Source organism: Aquarana catesbeiana, linkage group LG10, assembly GCF_042186555.1.
Source record: "Aquarana catesbeiana isolate 2022-GZ linkage group LG10, ASM4218655v1, whole genome shotgun sequence".
Classification (NCBI taxonomy): Eukaryota; Metazoa; Chordata; class Amphibia; order Anura; family Ranidae; genus Aquarana; species Aquarana catesbeiana.
The window spans coordinates 163070399-163094830 of NC_133333.1; the positions used below are offsets into that span (position 1 = coordinate 163070399).

Below are 24432 nucleotides of genomic sequence, written 5' to 3' on the forward strand. Positions count from 1 at the left end.
TAATTGCTGCAAGTCCAATTACATGCAAACAGCCCCAAATGATTGCAGGTGCCCTCAGCCTCTTCCCCTGTATAGGGCTTATTGTCTGCAGGTGTTTGCAGAAACCTCGCTGAGTCTTCCACAGGAACTCCTAGTTAGCCCCTAAACAAATGTGTGAATGACACCTTAGGGCCTAGGTATGTGGGTTTTTGTGTTCATCAGAACAGCTTGTCTAACCATTTAAATCAATGGAAATTCAAAGGCAATTTGAAGCAGGTTGATGTAGCTTAGAAGGAGGTAAAATGCAGGTCAGAAGTTGGTCAAATTCAGGTCAAACGTGTCTGTCAATGAACTTTGAATGATCTTAGTAGCTTCTCGAACTATTCTTAAATGCTGGCAGAATGCACATGAAAGCACACTGTCTTTGCCCATCAATACAAGCCCTTATATAGCACTCATCGTATTTAGAACCTTCTTACCTTTAAGAGGAACATATTCAATCTTGACCTCTGAAAAATAAATAAACGGTGTGTCATTTAAGGAACTCCTTCTTTCTTTTAATTTTGATAGTAAATACATCTATTACATGCAAATTATACTAATTGGTAATTTAACTGGTAAGAATACTATACAATATATGTTGCTAATATGGATGTGTTTAAGGTTCACTTTTAGGAAAAAAATAATAAATGCACATATTTTTGCAAGAAAAATCTGTGCATATATTATGTGGATCGTTGGTTCAATGCCAGACACTTCCTTCAGCTCTTTGCCGTAGCTCAGCATGGGTTTTCAATTAGAAGGCTGGAGGGAGTGTCAATGGACTCATGGTCAGTTCACTGATTACCACTAAGGATGAACTCAGGCATGTTCACAAACAGCCTGTGCAGAGCCCGCCAGGAAGTCGACACTGCACAGCTCTAATCACAGGTAGTGAGACATTTCTCGATCTCTGCAGCCGTGGATCGGGAAAATGTCTCACTGATTGCAATTAGCGATGTGCAGTGCTTCCTGTCGGGCTCTGCTTGTGTGGATTTGCGAACACGCCTGAGCTCATCCTTAATTACCACACTCATTGTCCATTGAGAACTACAAGTGTGTCTGCCACAGTGATAGATAGAGACTTGTAGTTCATTAATTCACAGATCTCTGTGAATGAATAATGCGGCTGTGTAGATGGAGGCCCACGCGGCCACGCTGATTTTAAATGTAACAATGGGTGCAGGGGAGAGAAGGAGGGTTCTGGGGATGGGAAGCAGGTGTTTAGGAACACTTTACATGTTACACCCTATATAGGGGTGTAACCATGTAACAGTAACCGAAAGTTGAACTTCGTCTAAACAATTCAAATGTGTTTAAGGTATGTAGTCACAAATACAGTAGTAATACACAATTTTAAGAAGTGTTTCAGACTATACTATTTTTGAAGCCTGGGCTATACAGCCTATCATTATTCATATAAAAAAATAGCATTGAAGTTATTGTTAGCCTTGACAGTAAAAACCAATTTGCAGATGTCAACTTTCTAGAGAATTAAAGAGTTAGTTCACCTTTACAGAAATAATTAAAGGATGAACTAACACCCCCCAACCCCCCCCCCCCGCCCCTGGTCCCCGCTGTTCTTGCCTCCTATGGGTAATGAGCTGTCACTGCCCATGTAGCTGGTGCAGCAGTCTGGAGATATGAAATCCCTGTTCTTTTCCCCCTTCTTTCTGCGTGGCTTCCGGGATGGCTCAAAGCATTCTCGGTGCTAACCAATCAGAATTGCTCTGATCCATCCCGGAAGCAATGCAAAAAGAAAAGGGGAGAACATGCATTTCAAATCACCAGACTGCTGCATCAACTGCATGGACACTAACAGCTCAGCACACATGCAGGTAAGAACAGGGGACCAGAGGGGCATGGAAAGGCTGTAGGGTGTTAGTTTACCTTTTCATTCTTTCTGTAAAGGTGAATTACACTTTAAATTATAGAGTATGTATAACCAAAACTTTTTTTATTTAGTATGGGATAGATCAAAGAAAGCTTAAATACCATTTCAGGTTTTTTTCTGCCTGTGTCAATTTAGGAAGATTTTTTCCCTTTCTGTCCCAGAGACTTTACAGGAATTATCCGCAAAGTAGGGGCAATTCCCCCCTGAGACAACTGTCGCCAGAATAGTATCACTGTTGGAAAATCCCTGGTTGACAGCTGAAAGTGCCAGGTAAAAATGAATCACTGGTTGTTAGGATGTCGGCAGGAGGAAGCTGTCAAGCCGCGCACACACAGGCTGACTTTTCGACCGGACTGGTCCGACGTACTTTCCAACAGACTTTCAACAGACTTTTGACGGACTTTAGACGGACTTTTTAACGAACGGACTTGCCTACACACGATCACACCAAAGTCTGACGGATTCGTACGTGATGACGTACACCAGACTAAAATAAGGAAATTGATAGCCAGTAGCCAATAGCTGCCCTAGCGTCGGTTTTTGTCCATCGGACTAGCATACATTTCTGTGTATTTCTGGGTCCGGCGGAGTTATGACATAAAGATTTAAAGCATGTTCCAAATCTAAAGTCCGTCAGATTTTCGACTGGAAAAGTCAGCTGAAGGTCCGATGAAGCCCACATTTAGTAGTGCTAGTAATTCCACTGCTAAATGTGTTGCTTCACTCTGCCGCTGGAGGTTCTTTGGGCCAAACACTCATTCATTTGGCCATTTGCACAAGATTCTCCATAGAATATGCACGGTGCGAATATTCTTACTCTTACAAAGCAAATTTTTATAAATTGGCCCCTTAGTTAACACTAAAATGGACTTTTCAATTGTTTTACTACTATTCTTCTCACTTATCACTAATTTACTAACAGATATATCAGTCTGGATGTCACACAACTTTCTCAAACTCAATCTATCCAAAACCGAACTTAGAAATTTTCCTCCACCACGTGCCCCTTCCCCTGATCTCTCTGTCAAAATCGATGGAACAACTATAAGCCCATCCCCGCATGCCAAGGTCCTAGGTGTAGTCCTGGACTCTAAACTCTCCTTTAAGCCCCACATCCAATCACTGTCCAAATCTTGCCGCCTCAATCTCCACAACATCTCCAAAATACGCCCCTTTCTAACCAATGACACAACAAAGCTCTTAATTCACTCCCTGGTCATCTCTCTCCTCAACTACTGCAATTCCCTTCTCATTGGCTTACCTCTACATAGGCTATCCCCCCTTCAATCCATCATGAATGCTGCTGCCAAACTCATCTAACTTACCAATCACTCTGTGTCTGCTACTCCTCTCTGTCAATCTCCCCACTGGCTTCCGCCATTACTAGCCTAGTCTCAAAAATACCAACCTAATCGTTCTCTTCATTCCTCTCAAGACCTCCCGCTCTCTAGCTCCCTTGTCACTTCCTCCTATGCTCGCCTCCAGGACTTTTTCAGAGCCTCTCCAATCCTATGCAACGCCTTACCCCAATCTGTCCAATTATCTCCTACTCTATTAGCTTTAAGAAGATCCCTGAAAACCCTCCTCTTCAGAGAACCCTATCCTACCCACACCTAACAACTGTATTTTCATTTTCTCCATCAGTTCATGCCCCATAGTTATTACCTTTTGTTTCACTTGACCCTCCCTTCTGGATTGTAAGCTCTAAGGAGCAGCGCCCTCTGATTCCTCCTGTATTGAATTGTATTGTAACTGTATTGTCTGCCCTCATGTTGTAAAGCGCTGTGCAAACTGTTGGTGCTATATAAATACTGTATAATAATAATTGTGATTAGTGAATCTTAGAAATAACTGAGCAAATGTTAACCACTTACTGCCCGCTCACCATCAAATGACGGAGGGGCAGTGCGGCTCTCGTTCTGGGACGACATCATATGATGTCGTCCCAGAACAGGCGAGCGGCGATCACGGCCACGCCGTGTTGCTAGGGCATGGCACGACCCCGATCTCTGTAAAGAGCCGGGGGGCATCTACACATGTAATCAGGGCACTAATCATCAGTGCCCTGATTATAATATAGGGTGAGACGTGCCAGCAATCAGTTCCAGCAATCAGTGCCCACCAGTACCCACCAGTGCCAGCAATTAGTGCCCACCAGTGCCAGCAATCAGTGCCCACCAATGCCCACAAGTGCCACCAATCAGTGCCCATTATTGATGCCAGTCAGTGCTGGCTATCAGTGCCGCCTATCAGTGCTGCCCATCAATGTCCATCACTGCTGCCCCTCAATGCCCATCAGTGTCACCCATCAGTGCCGCCCATCAGTGGCACCCATCAATGCCCACCAGTGCCACCTATCAGGCCCATCAGTGCTACCTATCAGTGCCACCTATCAGTGCTCATCAGTGCCACATATTAGTGCCATCTATCAGTGCCCACAATTGCAGTATATTAGTGCCTCCTCATCAGTGCCACCTAATCAGTGCCCATAAGTACTGCCTCATCAGTGCCCATAAGTGTCACCTCATCAGTGCCCATCGGTGCCCATCAGTGCTGCCTCATCAGGGGACATCAGTGAAGGAGAAAAATTACTTATTTACAAAATTTACTGACAAAAACTAAGAAAAACTTTTTTTTTCAAAATTTTCAGTCTTTTTTTTTTTTTTTTGTAAAAAATAAAAAACCCAGCAGTGATTAAATACCACCAAAAGAAAGCTCTATTTGTGTGAAGAGAATTATAAAAATGTGACATAGTTACTGTGTAGCATGACCGTGCACTTGCCATTCAAAGTGTGACAGCGCTGAAAGCTGAAAAATGGCCTGGGCAGCAAGGCGGTGTAGGTGCCCTCTATTGAGGTGGTTAAAGAACTTGTACTCAAATAATAAAAAATAATATCTAAGCTCTAGCGTGTAGACCACCTTCAATTTTCCTATTAATTATTCTTACAGTAATCATAACTTAGTAATCATTCTCTTATAGATAATTCCTAAGTTGACAACTTTTAACAGTAGTGGAGAGTTCCTAAAACTGTGATATTTAATAAATTAGTATTTTTACATTTTAAAATGTTAAAATGCTTGTATTGTTACTAATAAGCATGTTCGTTAATTCATTAATATTATATATAGTTTATACATTTCAATTGTAATATACACTAATATATATATACTGTATAGTACATCAAAAATAAATGCTTAAAGGCTATATTACCAAGAAAGTTGAGCTTGGCAGACAGAGACAAGGCATATCCATCAGGGACAAATGTGTAGTCTGCTTCATCCTCTGGCCTAACGTCATCAATAATTAACTTGTGAATCCTGTATGAATATAGGAAATTAATAGATTATCCAGACCATCCAGAAAATTAACCTGGCCACCAAAACCAGAACACATCTTTCAAATTCAAAATCAATGATCCTATTGAGGTCATTACCAAATAGAAAATATATTCAAGTAAGGAGGCTAAAATTAGAATTTTGTAAATAAAAGAGAGTCTGTCACTTTAAATGATCAAGGCGAAGTACGAGAATCCTTTAAAAACCCAACCCTTAACTCTTTGTTTTTCTGTCAGGGCCTTACAAAAAATTTCTGGTTCCTGGAATGCAGGAGCATGTGACCTCCTTCCCTTCCTCCCAGGATGTAGTGCTTAAACCCAAGCGACCAATTGCCAGGTTCAAACTCTATCACACAAGCGGGAGAATAAGAAAATTAATCCAGTGTAAGCTCTGAAGTATAAATCCCACTCTATACTGTCGAATGCTTTGGCCACATCAAGCGACAGTATGACTACTGACGAAAAGCTTACACAGGGATGCGATTTAAGGCTACCAAAGGCAAACAAGCTTGTGGTAGGGCACTGGAAAGATAGATATCAGTGGGTGGGTGGGTGGGGCAGTGACCTATCAAGAGAACCTGTCACTTAGCTCTGAATTGTAAAAGTACAGATTCTCTTTAAAAAATAAAAAAGTAAAACGTCAAGTTTCTTCTAATTTGATCTGGTGATCTGGCCAGTAAGTCTGTTGTTTTGCAAAAGAACAAGCTCTCTTCCAGATGTATCAGTTAGGGCTAGTTTACACTGGCTTCAAAACATGGCTTCAGACACGCTTTGTTAAAGCTCTCTGAACGCCAGTAAAAGCTCCTGTCACTAAATAAAATGGTTAGCATACAGTCCTGTTTACACCTGCTTTTACTTGCTTTGATGAGGCTTCAATGAGACTTCGATAAGGCTTTGTGGGGCTTTGATGGGGCTTCAGTGGGGCTTTGTGAGGCTTTGTGGGGCTTCGATGAGGCTTCGGTGGGGCTTTAAGCTAGCTTTGCCATAGATTTCTTTGGAGGCTTTGAAGACGCTTTGAAGCACCACTGAAGCTACATGGAGTATAATTTTTAAAGCGAAGCCGAAGAAAAGCAAAGCAAAAGCAGCTTTGATTAGCGCTCAGAGAGCTTTAACAAAGCGTGTCCGAAGCCTTGTTGAAGCCTTGTTGAAACCTTGTTAAAGCCGAAGAAAGTGTAAATGAGCCCTTACAGAGATAGCAGGGGTGCTTACAATGACCAGCTTTAATTTATTTATGAAAACCTTCATTCCAAAAGGAAAAACAGTGTTTGCTGTAACTGCTTATAAAGTATTAGCTGGAGTTTGGCTCTCCAGTCCAGGGTGGACACAGGGGCGGATCCAGGGGGGGGGCAACGGGGCAATTGCCCCCTCCGAGAAATGTGGGTGACTGTGAGAGCAGGGTGTGACTGAGAGAGAGAGCCCGCCGGCGGGCGGCTCCGTTAGTGAGAGAGCCGCTGGGCGGCTCCGTGAGTGAAAGAGCCGCCGGGCGGCTCCGTGAGAGAAGGAGGAGCCGGGCGGCTCCGTGAGAGAAGGAGGAGCCGGGCGGCTCCGTGAGAGAAGGAGGAGCCGGGCGGCTCCGTGACTGAGAGAGCCGCTGAGCGGCTCCGTGAGTGAAGGAGGAGCCGGGCGGCTCCGTGAGTGAAGGAGGAGCCGGGCGGCTCCGTGACTGAGAGAGCCGCTGAGCGGCTCCGTGAGTGAAGGAGGAGCCGGGCGGCTCCGTGAGTGAAGGAGGAGCTGGGCGGCTCCGTGACTGAGAGAGCCGCTGGGCAGCTCCGTGAGTGAGGGAGCCGCCGGGCGGCTCCATAGGTGAGAAAGAGCCGCCGCTGACTGACATGTGCCGCTCAATGTGTTTGTGGGCGGGCCGCTGCGTGCTGGCCAATCAGGGAGCCGGCGGGCGGGGGAGCAGAGAGATGACATCATCTCTCACCGCCCGGCGCCCGCCCTGCATCCCTGCAGTTCCACTTCCCCTCCTCTATGCAGGCAGCTGCGGCAGCAGAGAGATTACATCATCCCTCTGCTGCCTGTCTCTGGGACACAAGAGACCACCTTAGCAGGTGGCAAGTGACAGGCGACGTGGCAAGTGACAATCCGCAACATGTGGCAGGCGACGTGGCAAGTGACAATCTTCATCTGGTGACAGGCGACGTGGCAAATGACAATCTGCATCTGGTGACAGGTGACGTGGCAAGTGACAATCCGCAACATGTGGCAGGCGACGTGGCAAGTGACAATCCGCAACGTGGCAGGCGACGTGGCAAGTGACAATCTGCATCTGGTGACAGGCGACGTGGCAAGTGACAATCCGCAACATGTGGCAGGCGACGTGGCAAGTGACATGGCAAGTGACAATCCGCAACGTGGCAGGCGACGTGGCAAGTGACATGGCAAGTGACAATCCGCAACGTGGCAGGCGACGACGAAAGTGACATGGCAAGTGACAATCCGCAACGTGGCAGGCGATGTGGCAAGTGACAATCTGCATCTGGTGACAGGCGACGTGGCAAGTGACAATCCGCAACATGTGGCAGGCGACGTGGCAAGTGACAATCTGCATCTAGTGACAGGTAACGTGGCAAGTGACACACTCGGGGCTCCCACTGATTCTGCATTATGGTGAGTTAAACTATTTAATTTTTTATAACAATGTAATTATAGTAATAATGCGCTTCAATCATCCTGACACCATAACAACCATGGTGCCGTGATGATTGAAGCGCCAACACCAGCCATTTCCCCGATAGATGTACCCCAAAAAATATATTTTCTGGCAGTGCCCCTCCCGAGACTAGACTCTGGATCCGCCCCTGGGTGGACATCAAATTACTTTCCCCCCAGGATTGTTCTTTGTGTGTGCTGTGCTTTGGCGTGATCTGTCACCGATCATAGATCAGTATGCCATGTGATTGCTTTGACCAATCACAGCAGGTCATACGACAGTGATACATAATGAATGGCTTCCATTCATGATTGTTCACAGTGATCACATGGTACAGACAGGGCCAATCAAAGCCCATCTGTACCATCTTCTAAGTGCCTTCTTCTCAGTTTTTACGCAGGAAAAGGAGGGTATACCGACTGCGACAGTACTGTTAGTGACATGTCACAGGACATACCGTTGTGGCTAACAGAGGCCGGAGTGAAGGAAAGACCTAATAATCTTAATACAAATAAATCACCAGGACCAGATGGCTTACACCCGAGAGTCCTCAGAGAACATGGGTTTACGAAAGGTCGTTCCTTCCAGACCAATCTGTTAACATTCTACAAGGAAGTGAGCTGCCATCTAGACAGGGAAAGGCCTGTGGATTTAGTATACAGTAGTAGAAAAATCTATTGAAAAGGAATTTAACCAGTTAGTCATGTTTACAAATATTGTAATGTGGATATTGAATAAAGAAAAAACTTTGTGACATGCTGAAGTGGGGAACAATCAAGGCTAGCCATAGAACTCTGAGAAGGAGACTTCAAGTTCACTAATTGAAGGGTAAAGCAGACCACAGAAATAAGGAGAAATATTTCTCTGATATGGGCATCATAGACTGAAATCAATCTAAATAATTATTCCTTTAGAGAGGGTAGAAATTTCATATCAGTCCATAGGGGGACTCTGACTTAACCAGTAAACGTTAGCAAGGCTTAGCAAGGAAGGGGAAAAGAATGGTGGTCGGTAAAGAATTCCCTACATATGAGCAAAGTATCGTGGGTCAGTCACATACGCAGAGCATAGTGGTATTCAAAAAAGCTTAAGAATACTAGCAAGCACCTATTTAACCAAGTCTGCACCAGCATAGAGCTGTTTGAACAAAACTTTTGAAAAGATTCTTAAGCCATAATACTTTCACCTTCCCACCTCCATTTTTCTTAAAGGCAACAGGAGGTAATGAGGAAGGACTCAGTGTGTGCAGTTGATGGTTGCTATTTCTTAGAGTTTCAGACATTTTTTTCTGAGCACATCCAATCCCTATGTAAGCCCATGCACATGTTTAATTGTAACCTCAGCTGATGTGCACATTATAATGGATTTACTGTATGATGTAAAGAGTAATGGCACAGTTCATAGGTAGGTTTAGCACTGGTTTACATTGACTGATTATTACAGTTCTGGTATCATTGGTCCTATCAGTGGGCCGAATAATGAAGAGAACACAGCACAGACTGTCAGAACATAGCACATCTGTATTGTATGGGACAAGCCCCACTCACAGCTGTACCAGGGATATCTACTGAATAGCATGCATGCACACCTTCTGTGTTTCAATAATGGGTGTTCTCGTAAATGCCCCAAAATCTGGGACACCTGGTGTAATCCTGCCCTCACCTTGACCACTAATAGGAAATAATGTTTACCTTATACTATGTGTTTTACTGTGTGATGCATAAATCTGTTATAGTGGCATACATGATTTCAATGCATACATGATCATGAATAACAGGACACAGTTGTTTAAAGTTTTGTTTTCACCACTGTTTATTGAATTACAAATATGTATCTTCATTTGAGAACGTGGGCAGAATTTGTATTCTGTATGTTTCTAACATGTTTAGATATTCTGTCTTTGTATTGTGCAATAAACACAGTTAAAAAAATGATGGCTGAGGACAGAGTTTTTCTGCACTGGCTAATTTTTTTGTTGCCCACTTCTCCTGTAACCGGCAGTATAACTCAACAGTCTGAGAATTTCTGTGAATTCATGTGTCCCTCAAATACTCAGATAATAAATCCATAACTATAAACCTAACTCTTTATTTCACCCTTCTGTCCATTAAGCTGGCCATAGATGGTTTGATCCCTGCTGAACCGGCGAGATTCAAACCACCTATGGGCAGGCTGATTGTGCCCAAGTCAATCCATTGATCTACTTGGGTCCAACCAGCATGTTGGATTTTTACAAGCAATTATTGCTAGTGACTATAGCCACTACCACCAATCACTGTGTTGCCCCGGCAGGGATGGTTTCTTGCAACAACAGGATTCCCCCATCAACACTGACTGTGTGACTCATGGTTGCTGGAAAAAAATCACATTATCTATAGCGTGCCTTAGCCTAAAATGGGGACCCTTCCTTAAGCTGCAGTATCCCTAGTCAAATTTTGTGTTTACAGTTAGGCTGTAATCAGACTGAAATTGTTTGATGTTATCTGTGTTCACACTATTGCGAACACAGACATGGCATGTGAGTCACTCCACATTGCTGTGCCAATCACATGCGATGTCTGTGCAATGCAAATTCATCCATACAGTTATATGCCTATACATTGGATACACATGAAAAAGATTCACCAGGAACCTTTTTTTCCTGCACTGAAGTTGGTTCACACCCATGTGATGCAATTCCTGTCCGAGTTCACAGTTTGCACTGCGATCTACGAACCAACCTGGGGTGTCATTAACTTTGTATTGACACCTGCAGCGGTTCGCAGAGGGCAGCGTGGACTGCCTGCTAGGGAGATGCAATGCTGGTTCCCACATCCCAATAGTGTGAACCCAGGCTGATGGGTTCCCTTAGGCCCCTTTCACACGATTGGGCTGCTCCAATTCACCTGTCTGTCTTTTAGGCAGATCTGAGTGGGCCACCTATTGACTTCTATGGGCAGGCGGATATCAGCGGAGGTGTGTCTACTGACACCCGCCTGCCATCCGAACTGACAAAACCCTTTAAAACAAACAGATGGCGATACGTTCGCCATCTGTCCAGCGGATCAGATTAGATGGGATCGGATGAAAACGAACAGGCTGTCCACTTTCATCCGATCTAATAGGAAAAAACAGTGGGGTTCTGACAGGTCCGTCTCTGCACAGTGAGCAGAGACAGAGCAGTCACCCGCCTGCTCAGTGGGGATCGACGGAGCAGCGGATCCGCTCCATGTGAAAGAGGCCTTAAGCCCAGAAGATTGTCTCTGCCTGCTGCTGTTGAATTTTCTCCATTAGTTAGAGTGAGAATTTTACAATGTTTTGACTCATGATATTTATTCTGACTTGACCAATCACTAGGAGGTTTATGCCAGTTATGTGGGTTATGGAATAGGATAAATATTTGGAGTGACCTTCTAGAAGAGTCCTTCCCTCACAGGTATTGTCTGTTGAGGATTTCTTTGTATAGAAAAGTCAGTCCTTTCCTCCCAAACCTAGCCTGGAGACGATCGCTGTGTAAAGGGCCCAGTGCTTGCCTTCCAGGTGGCTGCCTGGAGGAGGAAGTCAAAGTTAAAGCGGAGTTCCAACCATTTTTGTGTTTATTAAAAGTCAGCAGCTACAAAAAGTGTATCTTCTGACTTTTAATAAACACACACTTACCTGTCCCACGGTCCAACGATATGGCCGCCCGAATCCTCGCTCCTCTCCTTCTCTTCTCCGCAGAGCTGTCATCACTACTGTGGGTACCTGATTGTGACAGCTTGTGGCTTCACAGCCAGGTGCGCACCACACGTCCTGAGTGGCCAGACAATATTCGGGGGCCTGTGACATGTCCCAGGAGATTGCTGGGAGGGCGGGGCCACCTAGGGGGTGAGGAGGAGTCGCCTAGGCGGACGTGGGAGCAGGTACCTGTGAAAACTAGGTACCCCCCCCTCAAAAAAAAAACCTGAAGGTTAACGCTGCGCTACAAAAATAGTGGACTGAGTTTTTGAAAACATGAAGAAGAATATAGAAAAGCTGCCAACACCAAAAGTCCAATACCAAACTCAAAAGAATTATAATAAAATAAGGATGCAGCGCTAATAGAATGATAAATCATAAAGGAGTAATAGTGAAAAACTCTCAAAAAATGAAAAAATAAAATTAAAAATAAATAAAAACTAAAACAACTAGCACACCAAAGGTGACTAAGGGTGATAGTCCAACTACTTCTGACACGGCCGTATCATTCTATTAGTGCTGCATCCTTATTTTGTTATAAAAGCTGTCCTAGGCCTAAGAAACTGGAAGATAGCCATCAGTCTGGGCCTGCAGAATCTACTCGCATCTCAGACAGATGCCTGAGAAAAAAGAAGATAGTCATCCATCTGGGATCACATTATTTTTGGTGAATTCTGCTGTGCAGATATATTTTTGCTGCTATTTTTGGGTATCCTGTATTTCTAAATCCCTCTCTACAAAATAATCAAGCCAACCAAGCCAATAAAACTGAAGAAGATTCAATTATCTGTTTGTTGACTGTCTCTCTGCTGCTGCTGGTGGATCATTAAGTTAATGGGTGCAGCAGCTACAGGGTGGGTCATCACTAGGAAGACTAGGAGGGTCCATTGAAATTCCAACCACTCCTGCAGTGGTGAGTGTTACACTTACTATAATGTAACCTGTGTCAAAAAAACGTAACTATCATCTAAATGATCAACCAACAGGCAAATATGTACCTTACCCTTTGCCAATTCGTACTAGGATCTGAAGTAATGTACAGTATAGCTTAGGCACTATGATAGCTAAGGAAACCTATAATAAGAGAAATACTGATTGTGTTATGGCTGACATCCTTCTGAAAAATATTAGTTCCCTGGATGTCCCTGACCTCAGTATTTTTTGATTCACTGACTTTGAACAAACATGCACATAGGGAAGTCAGAACTTCTGATCTGCATATTTGTACTGGAAAAGTAGGCGACAGCTCAGCATTGGCAGCCACTGTATTCTCTCAATTTTCTCGGATTTCAGATTCTCCAGTTTGTTAAATACTAATATATTTTGTGAAGTCTACACAGAGCCACGTACGTTTCTTCATGAACATTTTATATAAGCAAACCAATTATACCTTTTCCAGCAGACCATTTCTCTGATCACTTAAAAATAAATAATTTTCAACTCTGTTCTGCTAGAAGCTATGTGTGATGAGGAAGGCTGCCCAACACAGAATGACTGACAATAGTCTGTAACCCCTCCCCCAAAAATACTCCCCATTTCCTATTCAACTCATATTGAATTTGAGGGGAAAAAAGTAAATTTAATTGGCTGACTTTCTAGATAACATTAAAAAAAGTGTCTTTTAAATATTCCAAATCACACTAAATATAGTAGCTTATAGCTATAAAGATACCTTCCTGTCCTACAGTTATGAGGTTCCCAAAAACAATATATTTCTTATAATAAAGTAGAACTCCATTCAAAACTAAAAAGAACTGTTTGAAGTTTTCCTTTAACTTAAAATTATCCAGTTTTTAGCAAGGTACAACTATTCAATCCGGCATAAATATGTTTGCCATTACCTGCCCTTATGGGTCATTGTGATGCGTTTGCTTGGTCTGATTTCCACTCCATTTTTAAGCCACTTGCCCGTCACTTTCTCATCAGAAACCTCACATTTAAATACTGCCTGTTCAGCTGCCTTTACTGTCAGGTCAGCAATGCCTTGTAAGACTTCCAGCTTCTTATCTGTAAGCATTATTAATGAATAATATTAATATCAATAAGACTTTGTATCGCTCAAATACACAAGCAAGGATCATTCAGGAAAGTGTGTGGTTTCAAAACACCGTACCTTCGATTGCAAGGTCAGCTTCGCATTCTCCACCATTGGTCTGCACTGAGTAGCGTCCAATGTCCTCTTTGGTGGCTTCATTTATAATCAAAATGTGTTTTTTACCATCTTTTTTGAAGCGGTATTTAAATGTTTCCTCACGAGTTAACTCCACTCCGTCTTTCATCCTTACAGAGAAATAAATGGGATCATTAGTATAAACACTTGTTAATGTACTGTATTTGAATTTCAAAAGAAACATAAAATTTGACATGTACCAGATCACTTGGGCACCTTCTTCAGAGACCTCCACTTCTAATTCTACTTTATCTCCCACAAAAACTTGTTGGTCCTCCAACGGCTTCTCAATTGTAACAGGAGGCTCTGCAGTGCACATGAACAATATTTTTATTGCAAAAAGAATAACGTAAAATGGCTGTCTATATAAAAAAAATATTATTTCTGTATCTTTCAAAATACTTCTATCACATGAAAATTTTACAAATTCCCATCAGACATGTACTACTGAATGTCTAAAGATCTAAAGTACCTTTGATACTGAGAGTGTTCGCTGTGACAGGAGTCACTTTGGGCGGGGGGCTTGTGGAACCCAGCTGAAGTTCTAACAGAATGCTACTGGCCTCTGCACACAACAATCAACTCCACAGGAGCTCCAGGGAGAGAATGCAATCGGCACATCACAACTGCAGCTTGAGCTGAAATCAGTGGATGGTACTGCGGTCTCCACTGACAGCAACCCAGCAGAAGGGCTGGCAACAGGGCAGAGGCCTAACTAACAGAAGATAGAGTACCTGTGGTAGTGGATTGGACTTCGGTCACTGACACAAACCCAGAAAATGGTCCAGCAATGATACAGAAGGATGTTAGCCATGCTTTGCAAGCACCGGGGGTTTTTCACTAGTAAAACTGGATGGTACTTCAGTCTCCACCTGTATACCCCAGGGATGCTGGGCAGTTGGCCCAGATCCCCAACAGGATGACGGAGTGAGCCCAGCCACCCTGTCTTGTCTCCAGTGGCTGAAAGGACTCCAGGGAGAAGGGCCTGTCAGCCCTTCTCCCAGCAGCAGGTATGTTCTACGAGCGAGGCAGAGGTTGGCTGGTTGAGTAATGCTCTGTTTGGGACAATGCGTTTGTGGTACTGTGTGGGTACAGGTATTGGGGGACTGGAACTACGGACTAACTTCGAAGTCAACCCATTTGGGGTCTCCTTCTGTGTTAGTCTTCTGTCAAAAGGGGAGATGTGTGACAGGATTCACTTTGGGCGGGGGGACTTGTGGAACCCAGCTTACCTTGGAGAGCACTGGAATCTCCTTGTCCAGCTCCTCCGGACCCTCCTATGTGTAAGTAACCCTGTGCCTATTAGGGGCACAGGGTGACCGAGAAACCCAGTCTGATCTGCACTAATTAGACTCACCGTACAACCACACTGGAATATTGTATATTGTATTGCCTTGGGAGCAACCTATTATGGGATGTATATGTCTATGTGGATTAGCTGCGAGAGTAGAGGGGGGGATTTCTCCAGCAGCCCCTCATGTTACTGGTGGAGGTAAAGTTTACCCCACCCTGTGTCATTATGCAAAGAAGGGGGGATTGTCCCCTGAGTGTATAACCCTGTGTGCATTTGTTCAAATAAACTGTTCATGTTCCAGCTTTGCAGCCAAAGGAGTCCTGCCTTGTTCTTGGTTGTAATATGCGGCAATAATATCTAATATCTTTATTCAGACTGGAGGAAGCTGTATATGATGGAAGCACTCAGGCCGAGTGTAGGACGTTTCGTTATTCAGCACAAGGATTTTTAAGGGTAAAAGGACTACCTATTAAAATGGCAGCAGCTAAACAAACTGTTTACTGTACATAATGTCAGAATTTAAATGGTGTAATTTGATAAAAAGTTTAAATTGAAAAATGACAATTTTCCTATTTACACAGTTGCCAAATTTGATAATTTACCTATTTACACAGTTATTTTACCTATAACTTGGGGCCGCGACCTGGAGCCAGTTGCAGCGAAGGCCAGCCTCACCATTAGAGGCCCTGGTGAACACCTGCTGGCTTTTAGACTCCGCCCCCTGGGGAATTGCATGCTCTAGCTCCCGGTGTGATCCGTGTTGGTGCTCCTGTGGACCTGCTTTCCTGAACCACCAAGAGCTCCATCCACAGCAGTCAGCCATAGGATCCACTATCTTAGCGGTGCACTCCTGACCCCAACGGTGTGCATCTGTCACCTGGCCTCAGGTGACCTGACATGCTGGCTGCAGATGCTCTCTGTTGTGCTGAACTGGTTACAGCTTTTTCAGCAAAAGGGGGAGCTACTGAGTAGGAATAGTTCAATAGACTAAGGCAGGTAGCAATGCATTGTGGGAACTGTAATCCTGAGAAGAGACTCTACAGTGTAATCAAGAGGTTTTGAACTACATTCCACAGATAGGATATTGTCGGTGGGAGGGATAACAGCTGCATTATCTCAGGCTGTACAGGACACAGCTCTGTTAAGGGTGCACCATCACTGCTGTATACTGGTGGCTTATGCGGGATTCAAAGTGCTGAGTTTGAGGCGGAGCAAAGAGTGCACTAATGGCTGTGTGTTAGCAGATGGTGAGCTGCAATATCTCTGGGACTGGTGAGCTGCTGCTCTGGAAATTTATGCTGCTAGAGAAAGAGACTGAGCCTTTTTGGAACTGACTATATAGCCATCTAGTAGCCTTTTTGCTGCCTGCCGGTGTGACCTATGACTTTACTCATGTGCACCAACAGTACAACTGGGCCCCAGCACTAGCTGGCTGTAGAGTTAGGACTAAAGACTGCCCCTTTACAGCTTCTACACAGAGATTTTTACCTATTGCTTATGCTAAAGGGTATATCAAAAGAAATTATGTGTAAAAACCTGGGTTAGACTCAATACTCTACCAAAAGATTTCAAAATATTCTACTGTCACATGATAATCCTAAAACAACTACACAACATGTATCAAAATGTATATTATGTATTACAATATTAAATATACACAGAATATACAAGAATATAATAAAAAATATTTTGGCCAAAAGTTAAAACGTGCACATAAGACTGATACCCTTAAAGATTAATGCCTGCTTAATCATTACATTCTTAAACATTAGTTAGGCTATCTGCCAGGTATTTAAAATAAATGCAAACCCCTGCAGAATCACAATCATAAATTGTACCTTCAAGTGCATATTCAAAGTACAGTACCACATCTCTTTATTTATCTTTTGATTATGCTACAAATTAAAGTTTTACATCACCTGGTACTCCTATGGCAACAATTATTAATAATTTCCTAACAATGAATAGGATTTTCAAGAATGATTTAATTCTTGTTGTTTTTTATGAACGTTCTATTAAATGTCATTTATTGAATCTGTGCTGGATCTCTACTGTTGTCCGTCACTATGGGGTTATCCTGGGTGACCACATGCCCATTTTAGTATTGTAGGGACGCCGGGGCAAAACTTGTTTCCTTAAACATTAGCGTGTCATGATGTCATTGCGCCATCACACATGTATGTCACCATGCCATTGGCGGGCTGAGCCCTTTCTGTAGACATTTACCCATGGACTCTGACATAGGTAGGTTCCGCCTCTGATGCAGCCGGTGTGACCTTTTCAAAAGTTACATTCTGCTTTTTATATGACATGACAACAATATATGTTAGGCAATCACTATGCTGTACAGGACATTTGGTATCTTTTATGGATATCCTGCATGACAACAGCTTATGATAAGCAGCCACTACGCCAAACAGGACACCTGGGAGCTTGTATGAATGTCCCGCAGACTACAGAATATACTAACTTGCAGTGCAGTGGTCACATGTATATATTGCATATAGTGTGAATCCATAGATTCTACTATTATCTATTATCTATCTATTATCTACTAGAGATAATCCATAGATCTACTATTTATGTAGACCCACAACAAGAACCTGCAATTCACACTGCATATATGCAAGACACTTGAATATATACAACTATAACTTCAATCCCAAGTTGTTCAAAATCTGTGTGAAACATGGTGGGACCTTCCCATAATTAATGAGCTCTGTATAAGTTGTACAGACTTAAGTCCTTTGCATTATTGTTTTATATTATGTACTATGCACTCCTGAATGGCTTTGATCCTGTATGCTGTCAGAAAAGTGGTACTATACTTTGAACACGCACTCTGAGGTACAATTTATGATTGTGATTCTGCAGAGACTTGCATTTGTTTCCAATACCCGACGGAGGGAGAATTAAATGATTAGGCAGGCATTAATCTTAGAGAGTGTCAGTTCTATGTGCACTTTTTAGCTTTTGGCCAAAATATTTGTTTTATATTCCTGTATATTCTGTGCATTTTTCATATTGTAATAAATATTATACTTTTTTAATACTTGATGTTGTGTAGTTGCTTTAGGATTATAATGTGGCATTAGAACCTTTTGAAACTTTTTAGTGGAGTATTAAGTCAAAGCCAGTTTTTCACTCATGATTTCTTTCTTTTTTTTGCTAAATTTCTCAGCACCTCTTCCCCCTTTTTTCCAATAGAACTAGAGAATTCTTTGGTTTGGGACTTTTAACATGATGTTCTGTTTTTATGCTAAGAGGTAACTCTCAAGGGACATCGCACTATATCCTAGGCATTGTCCTACAGTGCACTCTAAACTAGTGATATTAATATTACTTTCATTGCAGTTAAGGCTTATATGCAATGTTTATTGCTGACTTTGCAGATTCATGAGTTAATTCCAGTCTAGTGGTACAGAACTATTCTAATTTACCTTGGTATAGTGATTATACTGTTTAGTCAACTGTGTCTGAACCTACCTTCTGTGTGCTCATTTATGCTCACACCACCATTTTTTCCAACCCACACTATTACATTGGGTTAAAGTGGTGTTCCGCCCCCCCCAAAAAAATTAAAAGCCAGCAGCTACACATACTGCAGCTGCTGGCTTTTACCAATAGGACACTTACCTGTCCTGGAGTCCAGTGATGTCGGCACCGCAGCTGATGTTTCCATCAGCTGTTGGGTGCTGCCACCACCATTATGGGTAAGGGTACCCGGCAGTGTAGCCTTACGGCTTCACGCCGGAAACCCTACTGTGCATGCACGAGGCCCCTCTCCTCTCTCCTACTGGCCCGGCGACAGGGAGAGGAGGAAGGAGGAGGAGGGAGCCCCACGGTGATGTCATGGGCCGCGGCCTGGACTCCCAGAAGTGTGAACAGGATACCTGCCAAAACAGGTATCCTGGCCCTACCTCACCCCCAAAAGGTGCCAAATGTGGCACCGGAGGGGGAGAGGAGACAAATGAGCGGAAGTTCCACTTTTGGGTGGAACTCCGCTTTATTTACCACTAAATGGTCTCGCAGTGATTTTTATTCAACCAGAAGGCTGAGGTTCTTCTTGGAGTCAAGGAGCAGAACAAGCAATTCAAATTACCAAGTGATTCCTGCGGGGGGTAGCGCTACAGGTGCAAAGTCTAAAGTATAGGAAATATCTTTAAACCATAATTCTGATGCCTCCTCCAACCTGGCTTACCAGAATCCACATACTCCAAAGAACCTGAAGTGATCTGTAATAACACACACAGTCTAAGAACATAACTTGGCGTTATATTACCATAATGGTATTTCTAGTTACTAGCGAGAAGTCGAGAACATTTACTGAGACACTGTGACATCAGTTATATGCATCCTAAATTACTTCAAACAGACTCCTCTGCCACCATTCCATGCAATGCATTCAGACTGTAAGATGTTGGCAATGTAGATGTAGAAAGACATATAACTCTATTCTAGGTAACTATTCCGTACATGAAAGCAGAGGATTAATTTATTTTAAGACATTTTTACAAGTAAAATGTCTATCATAGCTATCTGAACCTTACCTTTAACATAAAGTTCGGTTGTAGTCCTCTCATCACCAACTACACACGCGTATTCAGCATCATCTGCCAGGCTACTTTTGTTGATTGTGAGCACTCTTCTGAGACCAACATTCTCAAATACATATCTACAAATATAAAAGAAATGCATGGTCCCATTTTAAGTTGAAAAGTCTTTTTGACACACAGAATGTTTTACTTTTACTTTCTCACCAAAACTGTAACTATTTATTCAGATATTTCCATGTTCTGGCTTACTCAGCTTGGACTTTCTGATTGCAGAGATACTTGTGAAGCTAAAGGTACTTGAAGTGCTGAAACTAAATCGATAAGTGTTTTTACTTAGGATACTTATATTTTGGAAGAGTCCTGAAAAAGAGCTGTATGATACCTGCATATATCTGCAACATGCAGTTATCTGTTTGGCTTCTTAAAAGATAAGTTCACCTTTGTTCATTTTTTTTTTCTAAATTCCAGCTCCCCTATGCACCAATATAGCATTCATGTACTTTTTTGCAAAAATATTAATGCTTTCCATTAAATCTACTTCAATGTCCTCATCCATGTTTCCAGACATATCCATTAATAATGTCTTACTTCCTGAACAGACTGCAGGTCGTGGCACAGGAAGGAGTTGACCGGCTGACCTCATTAGCACACATCCTGCATCATCCACCTACCCATTACCAGCTGCACGTTTTTTAAATGAAATGCAATTAATCAGTGATCACCCTTCTCACTAAATACACAATATACAATCAGATTGCATAGTGAGTGGCCATCTTTGTACAAGTACATAGACGGGAGAGGACAGAAACAGCGGAGGGGGGGGGGGTGTTTTGTTTCTCATTTTACCTGTGACATGCATAGGGCAGCCTGTTGATTTCAACTACACTACATGTGGCTTATGGGACATTTTGGCGTTTTGTGGGTTGCGTGCTTGCAGCATTTGCCCTTCGTTTTTTCACATGGCAAAATGTGCGTTTGCTTCTGTGTTTGGTGTGCCGTTAACAGTTAATGGCACTGAAAGCGCAACTATGTAATTTTAGGTGTATAAAGATGGCCATACACTATACAATCAACTATGTAGTGTAAAGGCCTGCCTTATTGAATACAGAGTGATTGGTTAGATAGGTGTTCCTCCTATTATATACATTTGGTAAATCTAAAGAAGATTGTACAATCAGATTGTATAGTGTATGGCCTAAAATTACTAGTGGTGCTTTCAGTGCAATTAATTGTTAACGGAACACCAAACACAGAAGCAAACATACATTTTGCCATGTGAAAAAATGAGGGGCAAAGGCTACAAAAAAAAAAGTGCAACCCACAAAACGCCAAAATGTCCTATTAATCACATGTAGTGCAGCCAATTGAAACCAACATGCTGCCCTGTGCGTGTCACAGGAAAAACGAGACACAAAACGTTCCCTCCCACTATGCTAAATGTGAATGGGGTCTGAAAGTGAAATTGGTACGTTAACACAAAAACAATGATGCTCCATTCACATCTGTGCGTTTTCTTGCATTTCAGAAATGCACTGCACCAAAAATCGCAGTAAAAAACGCACCAAACCCCACTCTAAAAAAAGTTCTGAAGCTTCTTTGGGGTGATTGCTGTGAGCAAACAACCCCCCCCCCCCCCCCCCTTCACAAGAAAAAAAAAAAAAACCACATGTAGGAATGCGAGTTCCCGCTATGCAGAGACGTGAAAGGGGCTTGACAGCTGAGTCTTTCTGTCCACTCCCTCCTATGCACTTGTATAAATATGCCCATACACTATGCAATCTGATTGTATATTGTGTATTTAGTGAGAAGGGTTTTCAATGATTGATTAACAAACGTGCAGCTGGGAATGAGCGGGTAGGTAGGAGGATAATGATGCAGGGTGTGTGCTAATGAGGTCAGCTGGTCAACTCCTTCCTGTGTCATGACCTCTAGTCTGATCAGAAAGTAAGACATTACAAATGGAAATGTCTGGAAACATGGATGAGGACAAGTAAAGTAAGTGTCTGTAGATTTAATGGAAAGTGTTGATATTTTTGCAAAAGAAAAGTACATGATTGCTATATTAATGCATAGGGGAGCTGGAATTTAGAAGATAAAAAAGTGAACAAAGGTAAATTATCCTTTAAAGCAGTAGTGAACTACTATAATAAAGCTTACCTGCAGGTACAAGGAATATCTCCTAAATGTGCTCCGTTTAGAATATACTCTCTATTTTTGTAGCCGGTGCTGTCATTGGCACATGCACACTGCTCTGAATGAATGTCATACTGAGAACACCATCCCTTCAGAGTGCTGCGCCAAGATCATGGCTTCCGTGCACAAGCCTGAGTAGTTTTGAAAAGAGAATTACAATTCTCATAGTTTAGTCACATTCCCTTTCACTTACTTGGCACTAGGTTTTATCACTTGCCCATTCTTCATCCATTTTACAGGCAGGTCAGGGTTTGTCAACTCTACTTCCAGTTTAATCTTCTGACCTTTGTCTACTGTATAGCAGTTATTTAATCTCCGTTTAAATGCTGCACAAGAAAAAAAAAAGTTATGTGGTTAATATGTCCTAAATCTAGAAATATAGACATCTGTATGTAGAGATGGACATAGACAACAGACAGTAAATCCAAGTCCAGCTGCCGATCATGTTTTTTACCTGATGTGCCATAAACCTTATGCATTTCCTACTGTATCCTTTGATTGTGCCCATCTATGAACATTAAAGACCATCATGGAACAAGTGGCATACAAGGATGGAAAGGAACCCAATAGGGCCTTACTAATCGGACCAAGCAGTATGTACAAAACAAAGCTTTATTGAAAAAATATATATAATAATCAAGTAAAAAGGTCAGTGCTAAAAAAAAACCCACAATCCTCCATCACTGTAATATTAAAAAGACAACGTTGTCTAGTCACTACCGCAGCTGCTTGCATGCCTCACACATGCATTCACACCTCCCACTGCTGGACCAAGTAGGAATTAATAGATTAAAGAGACCAGGTGTGAGCAGCCTGTCCAATGGGACTAAACGCAGGTGAAAAACCACCTATCATGTGTAGGACAAACATAACAAATGTACCTCCATGCCAGGCAGTCCCCACTAGGGTCTCTACATAAAAAGTCACTGAGGATTGGACTCAGTATGATGGATAATGAAAAACAAATCACGGCTGCCAAGCACATTCACTATATTACCAAAATAATTAGGACACCTACCTTTACACGCACATGAACTTTAATGGCATCCCAGTCTTAGTCTGTAAAGTTCAATATTTAGTTGGCCCACCCTTTGCAGCTATAACAGTTTAACTCTTCTGGGAAGGCTGTCCACAAGGTTTAGGATTGTGTCTATAGTAATATTTGACCTTTCTTCCAGAAGCGCATTTGTGAGATCAGGCACTGATGTTGGACAAGAAGGCCTGGCTTGCAGTTTCCGCTGTAATTCATCCCAACTGTGTTTTATCGGGTTGAGGTCAGGACTCTGTGCAGGCCAGTCAAGTTCCTCCACCCCAAACTCGCTCAAGCTCGCTTAGTTCCAGTGAAGGGAACCTTTAAGGTGTCAGTATACCAAGACAATTTGGACAATTTAATTCTCCCAACTTGGTGGGAACAGTTTGGGGATGGCCCCTTCCTGTTCCAACATGACTGCTCGCCAGTGCCCAAACAAGATCCATAAAGATATGGATGAGCGAGTTTGGTGGAGGAACTTGACTGGCATGCATGGAGTCCTGACTTCAACCCAATAGAACACATTTGGGATGAGTTAGAGTGAAGACTGAAAGCCAGGCCTTCTCGTCCAACATCAGTGCCTGACCTCACAAATGCGCTTCTGGAAGAATGGTCAAACATTGCTATGGACACACTCCTAAACCTTGTGGACAGCCTTCCCAGAAGAGTTGAAGCTGTTATAGCTGCAAAGGGTGGGCCAGCTCAATATTGAACCCTGTGGACTAAGATGCCATTAAAGTTCATGTGCGTGTATAGGCAGGGGTCCCAATACTTTTGGTAATATAGTGTATGTATGGTACTTTAATAGATCATAGGTAGAATCTCTAGTAGGCCAAATAGCTGTGACACAGAGTCCAACCAATCGGAACAGTGGACCCTTCCAGTAAAGTAGGACGTGGTGGAAATGACTAAAGCCCATATAGCTCCCTAATGGGGCGTACACACGGTCGGACTTTCAGCTACAAAAGTCCGACGGACCAAATCCGGCGGACAATCCGATCGTGTGTGGGCTTCCCCGGACTTTCAGCGGACTTTTCCAGTCGCAAATCTGACAGACTTTAGATTTGGAACTTGCTTCAAATCTTTACGTCGTTACTCCGCCGGACCCAGAAATCCGCTCGTCTGTATGCTAGTCTGACGGACAAAAACCCACGCTAGGGCAGCTATTGGCTACTGGCTATCAACATCCTTATTTTAGTCCGCTGTACGTCATCATGTACGAATCTGTCGGACTTTTGTGTGATCGTATGTAGGCAAGTCCGTTCGTTAGAAAGACCGCCGCAAGTCCGCCAAAAGTCCGCCGAAAGTTTGTCGGACGGGCTGTCGGACTTTTGTAACCAAAAAGTCCGACCGTGTGTACTCCCCATAAGTCCAAACTAGGAAGCACCTCACAATGTAAAGTTAAGCCACCCTACCATCACCATCAACTTGGGAATACGTGAACGCTGTGTGACGTGACATCCACTGCCTTCCAGGTGGCAATATCAGGTGCTCATGCTGCCGGGAGCCCTCGTCCGCTTCTCTAGCATGCTTGTCCAGCTTAGCCATGGAGATGAGTGCAGAAACAGTATCTACTGAGCATGTGTAGGCCTT

At 43.0% G+C, this 24432-nt stretch overlaps 1 protein-coding gene across 3 annotated transcripts in view; it reads right to left on the reverse strand.

The window, feature by feature from the left end:
• LOC141110994 (myosin-binding protein C, fast-type-like) overlaps positions 1-24432 on the reverse strand; it is a 264542-nt gene that overhangs the window by 96478 nt on the left and 143632 nt on the right. For all 3 annotated transcript variants that reach the window (XM_073602875.1, XM_073602876.1, XM_073602878.1), the window contains 7 exons: positions 22003-22135; positions 19611-19735; positions 13967-14072; positions 13710-13876; positions 13438-13603; positions 5124-5230; positions 459-488 (listed from right to left, as the gene is read on the reverse strand). In XM_073602875.1, the coding sequence (XP_073458976.1) occupies positions 459-488; positions 5124-5230; positions 13438-13603; positions 13710-13876; positions 13967-14072; positions 19611-19735; positions 22003-22135 (834 nt within the window). The remainder of the gene's footprint in view (positions 1-458; positions 489-5123; positions 5231-13437; positions 13604-13709; positions 13877-13966; positions 14073-19610; positions 19736-22002; positions 22136-24432) is intronic.